At 41.0% G+C, this 9,877-nt stretch overlaps 1 protein-coding gene across 1 annotated transcript; it reads right to left on the bottom strand.

Moving 5' to 3' along the window:
- Positions 1-296: 296 nt before the first annotated feature.
- ube2g1a (ubiquitin-conjugating enzyme E2G 1a (UBC7 homolog, yeast)) lies at positions 297-6,351 on the bottom strand. The gene is made up of 6 exons (XM_061055880.1): positions 6,137-6,351; positions 4,146-4,248; positions 3,930-4,027; positions 2,377-2,555; positions 1,922-2,041; positions 297-1,573 (listed from the first exon to the last, which is right to left on the bottom strand). The coding sequence occupies exons 1-5, from the start codon at positions 6,180-6,182 to the stop codon at positions 1,955-1,957; spliced, it is 513 nt and encodes a 170-aa protein (XP_060911863.1). The 5' UTR covers positions 6,183-6,351; the 3' UTR covers positions 297-1,573; positions 1,922-1,954.
- Between the last annotated feature and the right edge of the window lie 3,526 nt (positions 6,352-9,877).

Below are 9,877 nucleotides of genomic sequence, written 5' to 3'. Positions count from 1 at the left end.
ATTCAGATGTGTTCTTGATTTGACTCGTCTCTGCTGTGATGAGCATTATTTATTATAATTATATTTATTTATTCTTCTACTTTTTCCTCGCTGGTCTGCAACTGAAGTTGTTAATGTTCTCTGGATCTGTGTGCTGAGGTCTGCCTCCATGATTTGTGTAAGGGTTACTGTATCATTGAAACTTAAGTGTGTATATACCATGTATCATGCCTTTAAAAAAAACAATAAATAAATCTACAGTTTCTGCTGCCTCGTGCCATCAGGGATTCATGTTACAGCTGAATAAAATACACAGGTAAATATTGAAAAAAGTCATATTTTAGAAGAACTCACTACAGGTGACAGGATTCATAACATGAAAAATATACATCAGTATTTTGTCTTTGTACATTAGGCAAAACTGCAACAGTTCAGTGAGCAGAGGAATCATGAGATTGTGTGAGGTGTGAGGGGGGAGTGGGGGTGACGAAACAAAATGCGCACACATACTGTTTACACAAACACTCGGACATTTGCAAACAAACTCCCAGAAATTTCTGCAAAAACAAAAACAAACCAAAAAAATTAAAATAGGACAATAAAGCATGCATAACATTTTCTACTGAGGACAACACAGAGGAGAGACGGAGGCTGCTAAAAGAAAACCAGAGATGAGGACCTCAAACCGGATCAGGATATCCAAAATTAACGTGTACACTTTACACTAGGAGTTATTGCTACACCAAATTATTACCAAAACCCTAATCATACAGACTGCCTGTGCACTCCCTATTAAATTAATTCACACATAGGTGGCACACAAGTCCTCCATCCTTTTTAATAGGTTTTAAGAATTGTTCAATGCCCGGTGAAGCGGCCTAGCATCTATTTAGGAGGCACTTTTGAAAAAAAAAGCACGAACAATCGGGAAGGTTTCCTGTTTTTAAGTCGACTCTTAGCGGGATGCTAAGACTTAAAGACAGAAAACAAAATGTTATGTTCAAAGAGTGTTAGAGAACCCGAAAAGAAAAGAACAGCTGTGTTTTCCAACATGGCGGTATTCCTCAAAAGAAAAAAAACCTTCATCAGTCAGGTCACGTCTGGCTCGAATCAATCAAGTTCTTCACTGCTGACGTCCCTCTGACAACATCCCCTTTCTATGAAGACCTCCTGTTAAAACAACCTAAAGAGAGCTAATGCATGCTGGAGCGGAGAGAGGGGGAAAAAGAACAAAAATATATCTATGTGGAACCAGCGCTATTCATTTGGTCTAAGAGTCCTGATGGATGGAGAGGGAGTTTATATATTATCCGGTTTAGTCTGTTCTATTTACACGTCTTTACAATATCTTCCTGAATGTTGAAGCAGTTCATAGACTTGAGAGATGGGGTTCGTCGTCTTCTGGGATGTTTTCTCGTGTTTTCTTGGAGTTGGCACTTGCTTGGCGGTTTTCTGTCAGCCTTGGTAGTCACTGTTATGTTCTATTGCAGCCTACAGAAGCCAGTCTGTTCCTGCCAGGATGAAGAAGGGCGAACCCGGACGACGGGGTGGAAGAGTGCAGGAAACAGTGCCATGTTGATTTTCAATTGGAGACCTGTAGGAGAGCATAGAACCAATTACACACATGAGGAAGAGGCATGACCAATCACACATGATAAAGAACTACGCTCATTCACATTCATATTGATTCTGTACATGGTGCGCACGTCATAACCTCTAGGCTGTACGGCGCAACATAGTGGTGCATTAATAATATCCACATCGGTGATTGAGAGGTTGAGCTTCGACTCGTATCAACAGCGGAGAAAAGCTTTGTTCAAAGCACCACAAGCGTCCGTTTGTCCACCTTCGATCCTAAAGCACCACGTTTCATACTGTGTTCAAGGGGAAACATCCTGCGCTGTCATGCAGTTCGGACACGGCGCGAGTGAAGAATACTCACCCTGAAAACTTGAAGCTAGATCGTTGCTAAATATCACTCAAACGCAGTCTCTTGGCTTTTTCGTACACATCTGGCCACTTTCCTCTTGAACGCTCCGTGTCTGTCCTCCCTCCACTCTTTCTGCAGCGGGAGGAATAAAGATCATGTAGTTTGATGTTTATATCTCTTTGTTGTGCATTTCTCACCGTTAATATTCATCATTTGCTTTAATTATAAGAATAACTAAACCTTATATAATGGTTCAAATGATTAAATCAACACTTGTTATAAAGTCATTCATATCATTTTGTTAAACAGTTTCTATAAAAGCAATCCAAAACATGATTAAGGGGTTCTTGTTTTAGCTGAAATGTGTAGCTTAAATCAGATCATAATTAAGTCATAAGATCCCCCTTTAAATGTTGAACTCAAACAGAATTCCAGTTTTTCCAAACACCATTTCTAATCAACATTACCGCTGCGTCCACATTGGCTGGCGAGTCCCCGTTTGGGTCTGCGAGCATAGAGATAACACTAATCATGATGGTTTCCACTGTGTGGATCGGCAGCCAGCGCTCCTCGGGCTTCTCGTAGCCGTACTTGTCCTCCCCGGGCTCGTGTAGAATAGAAATACAAACATCTCCATTCTTGTCGACTGGAAATACAAAAACAGAACACGTTGAAGCTCTAGCTGTAGGATGATGGGTTTTAAATGTTTGATTCTTGTACTCTTATCACATATGACATTCAGCAAATCAACCTCACTAATATATCTACATACTGTATATATGGATTTGTGTAGGATTTAGCAAAGGCCTACTCGTGTCTACAGAAGGTGGGTACTCATTAATCGCTCCATAATCTTCCTTTTTAAAATGACTACATTTCTATCTAACAGTGAGTGAAGCAGATTTTAGTCTGACCACATTCATTGGACTGGAGAAAAGTCTCAGGCCCCGTGTCAACCTGCCTTTATTTCTAAGGGCTAGCGTCTTTTTTACTTTGTTTTCAATGAGGAGAGAGCGTTTGCAGCAGCAGGCGGCCACCCTTTTTCAGAGTGCTCCGCCTTTTATGTGTGGCTGCTCCGAGCGCTTTGAGTTGGAAATCTTTCGACTTACTAAGGCGAAGTTAACGTCACCGGCGCACTTTTAGGCCGTCTTTACATAAGCCATGATTGTTTGGTACCGTGCCCAAGCCTGATTGGCCCCTCTCCCCAGTCCCCCAATCGTCTGCGATCACATCATGAGTAACATCGTTATGCCTGAGTACACTTGCATATGTACACAGTCCGATACCGCCGGATGTACATTGTAGGTTTGCAAGTCCGCCAAAAAGCAGAATGAAGATGAAGCCACCATGGCAACCACTCCAGTGTTTCCCCTACCATTATATTAGGGGGGGGGGGGGGGGGGGCGGGGCGGCATTCAGGGGTGCTCAGACAATGAAGGATGCATTCAGGTGCGCTCAGAAACAGGAGATGCAGGAACAACTCGCACCCCCCCAGAGCTCTAAACCTAGGGGAAACACTGCACTCACAGACTGACTCCATCCTGCTAACTTAGAATGTTTTTGTTATTTCTGAGACGCCAACTACGACCCTCTTCCTACGTCCACATCTACCGTGCAGATCAGAGGATAGAACGGGCCTGTGCTGCGCGGACACGACAGGATCCGTTTAGAATGACACCACATTGCGGCTCCGTTCACATCTCCTGCGGTCCGTACTCCTCATGTATACATGAATTGTGCCAACGACCACCTCTTCAAGGGGACTCGACCACGCCCCAGAGTATGGTACGATTGTGTTGACACTGATCAAATAAACTGGACTTTGGGGTCAAGTGTACTCAGATCCAGGCCCGGGTCCCTGATATGTGACCCTTACTGACCTTGATATAGAAAAGTATTCCTCTGAATGTTTCTTCAATATAAAAAAGGTAGGGCAACATTTCAACACTTCACTTTCCAAAACCGGTCTTAATTCAAATAAAGACATACATCTATCACAATGTGCTGAAAGTGTACCTACCATTAGGGTGCCAAATGTCTGTAATAAACTTCATCTTCGGTGGCCTGAGAGGGTAGTCTTTGGGAAATGTCAGATGAGCTTTAAACACACCACCTTCACTGTGAACAGAAACAAAATCATTATTTCATTTGATCTAATAAATCATAGGAGCAATATGAGTTCCCGGTCTATAAGTATAAGGTCTATATAGTATAGATATAACAGTGACAGACTTACTACAATGTGTCTGGAGGCCCAATAATCAGAACTTCCCATCTGTAGAGATCGTTGTCCTCAATCAAGCCTGCTGAGAATCCCTCCACTGGGTTTTTGTTCAGCTCTGGGTATAAAATAAAGAGTCAATCAAATGAAAAACATCTCAGAATGTAAATATTTGTTAGCATGACTTGTTGAAGCTAACAACAGGGACAGGAGTTAACTCAAGTGCATCTCAGAACATTAGGACAGGTGATTTAGCTGGCCAATCAAGCACAGTAATCAATGGTCAGCAAACCAGTTACTGGGGGTCTTGGCTCTGTGGGAAGGTACCAAGTCCTGCTGGAAAAGGAAATCAGCGTCTGATTAAAGCTCGTCAACAGACAGAGGCTAGTGTTTCAAAATGTCCTTGTAGACGGCTGCGTCGACTCTGGACTGGATTAAACACATGGGGCCAACAACAGCAGATGACATGGCACCCAAAATCCCTTCACACTGGACTTCTGCCCTGAGAGTCTGTGGAGTATTGTCAAGAGGAAGATGAGAGACCCCAGACCCAACGATAAAGACGAGCTGATGACCGCTATCAGATCAACCTGAGCTTCCAAAACATCTCAGCAGAGCCACAGGCTGACTGCCTCCACGCCACAAAGTATTGATGCAGTAATTCATTCAAAAGGAGCCCTGACCAAGTCTAGAGTGCATAAATGAACATGCTTTTGAGAAGGTCAACATTTGATTGATTGGTCTTATGTAATAGTCTCATATGTTCAGATACTGTTTTTTTTTTAATTCTCAAGAGATTTAAGCTGAAATATTCAAGGTTAAAAAAAAGGCTTCAAATGTCTTTGGGTTTATTCAATTTTGTATCTGCACCTCTATGAAGCCAGTATTCTTAGGGCTGGGGGATAAATCCTTTATATCGATTAACTCGTATTGGTTGCTGAGGACGACTTTTAAAATGAAAATCTAGAGTTCACGTAGATCCCACAGTTCATATCCTCCCTCCTCGTTTACTTCCTCCAGAGACACACAACAACAATAACAAAAACAACAACAACAACAACAACATGGCTGCCTAATGGAGAGTTTGTTTCCACAGGAGGAGAAAACCCTGTTTGGTTTTGCTGTGTCAGACCTCAAAGAAACCAGACTGCTTCTACGTTTGTTCGAAGGCTGTTGCAACTAAAAGGCAGCAGCGAGACCGATTTATTTACTCGTTTGAAACAGAGGCGTGCAGACGAGCGGGACAAATGTGTCTCACTACGAGATGCATGAGATCGCTACAGTTGATTTTCAACTTGAGCACTCAGGGCTGCACAAAATAAAGGCGGGGCGCTGGGAAAAGACGCGGTGCGCTGCGCTTCTTCTCTCTGCTACGATTGCTCTTTACTTATTGTAAAAGACGCTCAGATAAAAACGCCAGGTGGACAAAGGCCTTTCTCAAATGAATTAATTACTATTTATTTTAATTAATATTTTAGTATTAATTGCTTATTTATGGGTTCAGGATGTTAAAGTGTTAAGAGCTTATATATTAGATAAATGTAAGGTATGTAGATGATTAATCGTGTTCAATAATCGTGATATCGATCAAAATAATCGTGATGATGATTTCTTATAATCGAACTTCATCTGTCAACAAGTCAATATGGTTAGAACGACTAGTGCAACCTCTGGAAGAGTAATGAATAAATACAGTAACATGGATCATACTCGTCACAAAATGACAAAACAAAACGAGTCCCGGCTCGTTGAGTTATAATGAATGTAAACACATCAAGCTAGCTAGAGGCTAACGTCAGGCTAACCGCTCGGTTGACTTCTGACAACGTTTTCAACGTCGACACTCACGTCACGTCCAGGTCTGTCAGCACACTGACCAGACAGGAGTGTGTCTTTCACCCACTTGTGTTATAATTTCCACGCTGAGTGTTTTTTTGTTCTGGGACATGAACGTCCGTTTGAATCACAGCTAACGGCCATCGTTAGCATCAGTTAGCTTCATTTACCTGCAAGCTGTCTCCTGAGTAACAGCGCTGACTGAGGCTCCGTCATAGTTCAGCGAATATACCGCAGCTATGTTCAATGTTCAACACTTGAGGTAACAGCTTTAATGTAACGTTCACTAAAACAAAACAGCACTCCGTCCTCTCTTATGTTCCGTTTAGCATTCGCCTCATTCTTCTTCTTCGTCGCTCTCTCCTGCAACAGTGACTTCTTCTTCTTCGTCTTCTTTGTGCTATTGGCGGATTACAAACACGATTTAAAGTTGCATACCGCCACCGGAGTGTACCGGAGTATTTAGAAGGGATGCAGTTTTACAAGATAATTTAACATAATTATAAGAAGTAAAATATTATTATTGATAACAACAATAATAATAATAATAATAATAATAATAATAATAATAAGGAGAAGAAGAAACATGGAAAAAAATAGTAAATCAGTAAAAACCCATGTATCAATGTCTTTGTCTATATATTAGAATTGAAAAAATACATTAGGGCTGTCAGCATTAACTAGTTCAGGTTTTCCCAAACATTTCAGCTCAGGACCCTCAAAATAATTGTGTTAGAGACTGGGGAGCCCAATAACTCCTATATGGCATGATAAGTGAGCAATACAATATATAATGTGGGCATTTTTTATTTAATAGATCAAGTAATGAATGCCAATAGATTAAGACAAATTTCGTTTGATGTATTCTATGTGTGGCTTCCAACAAAGTTTATGATCTATGATCACTCCTAGAAAGTTTGTTTCATAAACTCTATTTATTTCAATTCCATTTAATTGAATTTGTATTTTAAAGTCAACCCTATCACCACCAAACACCATACATGTTGTTTTTTCTTCATTTAGTGATCATATCAAACCAGTTTTCTTAACTTCCTCAGTTCGGTTTCAACTTTTTTCAATACTTCACTCATGTACTCTCCAAAGCAAAATAAATGTGTATCATGTAACACATTTTAACATATTAAGAACCTCTACAAATATCATTTAAATAAAGTATAAATAACTTTGGTCCTAATATTGATCCTTGTGGTACACCACAAGTAACTTTTCTAAGGTGAGATTCAGTATTATTAATTTTTACATATTGTAACCTATTTTCTAAGTAGCTTCCTAACCAATGTCTTGCAACACCTCTTATAACATAGTTTTCAAGTTTCTGCAAAAGTAAAGTATGGTCAATTGTGTAAAACACTTAAATCAATAAATACACACACTGTGTGTCGTTTTTATCAACTGCTGTACCTACAGTAATGAGAGTGGATTACAATCATTCTGACTGTAGAATAACATGCTTCACTTCTGTAATACTCACAGTCAACAGTAGATGGCGACAACTGATGTGATCCTAAAACCCTTACAGGGGTTCCCATTCTTGTTCTGTCGGCTCCCCGTTGTCAGATGATTAAATATAAACATAAACAGTCAAATCTGTTTAAAGCAATGACTGTTGTCACATCTTAAAAATTGTGAAGTTTCATTTTTCAGCATCACTTTTCATCTCTTCCTCTATAACAATTAGCTTGTTTGATGTCACACTGAAGTTCCTATTCTGCACTTTCTGCAGACGATGTTTGAGATCAACTCTAAAAATACAGGAATCTGTTAGTGAAGAGCGACTGACAGTGTGATGATTGTATATTTATGTGTCGATGTGAGGGGTTGGGGTGTCATGGTCTGTTATGACTTCCTGTTTTATTTTGTCTTTTATATCCTTGTGTTTCTCTGTTTCCTGTATTTTTCTGATGATAATCCTGAGGTTAGTTTTCAGTTTTTCCTGTTTGATTTTTTGTAGTTTTATCCCCCTGTTGTATCATGTCTAGTGTTTCTCCCTATATTTAGTCTATCTGTTTCTTCCCTTCTGTGTCAGTTTATTCATCTACCTACCCGTGGTCATATAAGTACTCCTGCCCTGTGTTTTTTTGTGGACCGTCCTGTGTGGATTCCTGCCTCCGGTCCCTGTTTTCACGTATGGTTTTTGTTTTGCTAAAGTTTTAAGTTGGACTTTCTGGCCTGATAGAAAAAGTTTGGGGACCACTGCCTTGCATGATTTTAAGTGCTATGTTTTAGTTTCACACTCATATCACTTCTGGCTTCCCCTTCTAAAGGCGAAATAAGAACTACTTTAAAAGCACATGTGTCAAGAGTAAAGGAGGAAGTTGATTGCGTTATTGTAATTTCTAAACCTTGTAAAACAGTGTGACCATGCATTCTGTGAAGGTGGTTAACTGTATCTGAATGTCTTTACTTAATGTTCCAAAGTCTGTAATGCACGGGTGTCATAGTGCGGGGGGAAGGTGGGACTGACTACCCTGGGCCCCGATGGAGAAAGGGGCCCTGTGCTGTGTAGGGCTGTACTAAAAAACACAATGCTTATGATGTCAGGTGAGATGATCCACAATAATTTTCAGTGTTAAGAGAAGGGACGTAAACAAAGAACTGAGGATAATTATTCCACCGTTTCTGAATCAGAAATGCTTTATTTCACACGGTTCAAGGTTCAGGGCTGTCTTTCTTATCCCTGTCAGAGGGCAATTTGTTTTGCAGCAGTAAAACATCCAACAAACATATAACATAATGAGAGCTCCCTGTCGCCATAACCAGATCCGCTGTGGTTGTGTTGCAGCTGAAGTCTGTGGTGCAGAGGGTGAAGAGTAAGGGAGAGAAGGTCACTCTGTCTGACACATAGTGTTGTAGGCGCACATACTGCGGCTGCTAGTCAGATAATCAACAATCCAGGACACACAAGGAGCATCCCCCTACATCACCAGCAGACCCTCACCCAGAGACAACCAGATGGTGTCGAAAGCTCTGCAGAAGTTAAAACCCCAAAAACCTCACATTTCTCTCCGGCCGAGTGTAGACCCGGTCGAGCAGGAACGTGATTGCATCAAAGTCAGCTCTTGGATCAGTTGTCACTCAGTGGGAATGTGGACCTAATAAAGTTCCCCGTACATGAACGTACAAGAAAAAAGTAATGTTTATTATACCTCTGGAACAGGACGTTTCAGGTTTTAATTGATTTTAGCTTGCTTTTAAGAGGGCCACAAATATGTGCAATGAGGCGTAAGCTTCCAGCCCACATGTGTTTCTTCTAGTTATAAAGAGGAAGTCACAAGATAAGTGGTGAACAGTTAACGACTTTGAAATGTTCCTCCCTCTGTGCCTGGAACGAAGACAGAACAACAAATGAATCTACAGCAACCAGGCGACAATGTCAAGATCAAATCAAATCCAATCAAGGAAGGCTAGTTTAAAATTCTGATAAAACATATTGTTGTATTTCCTATTTTCTTTAAAGGTCATATATGATGCAAAATCCACTTCTCCATGTTCCTCTAACACTAATAGGTGTCCCTAGACTGTCTACAAACCCCCCAATGATGAGAAAAGTCCATCCTCTCCGTCTTTTGCCTGCTCCACTTTTCAGAAAATGTGTGCTCAAACAGGCCGTTTGGAGATTTTCCCTTCATGACATCACAAAGGGCAGTAACCCCTCCCCCAGGTGGGTGACACTCCCACAGCTAGGTGTTTGTTCTGCCCTCTGAGTCTGCCTTCTCACCGTAAACAATAGGGCATGGGGCGAGAAAGCCAGAGCCACCTGAGACCTTCCAGAGAGGGGGCGTGGTCAGACACATCTCATTTACATTTAAAGGTACAGACACAGAAACAGCCTGTTCTGAGCAGGGCTGAAATAGAGGGGGGTTATAGACATGATGAAATACAGGATCAGA

Source organism: Labrus mixtus, chromosome 14 (genome assembly GCF_963584025.1).
Source record: "Labrus mixtus chromosome 14, fLabMix1.1, whole genome shotgun sequence".
NCBI classification, from domain to species: Eukaryota; Metazoa; Chordata; class Actinopteri; order Labriformes; family Labridae; genus Labrus; species Labrus mixtus.
This window is presented reverse-complemented; position numbering and strand designations above follow the sequence as displayed.

Excerpts from the sequence above, each read along its gene's own strand:
- ube2g1a (XM_061055880.1), bottom strand. The coding sequence starts at position 6,182 with ATGACGGAGCCTCAGTCAGCGCTGTTACTCAGGAGACAGCTTGCAG. Across the intron at positions 4,028-4,145 it reads GGGCCTCCAGACACATTGTA|TGAAGGTGGTGTGTTTAAAG; the intron begins GTAAGTCTGTCA and ends TTCTGTTCACAG. Across the intron at positions 2,556-3,929 it reads AGACATTTGGCACCCTAATG|TCGACAAGAATGGAGATGTT; the intron begins GTAGGTACACTT and ends TTGTATTTCCAG.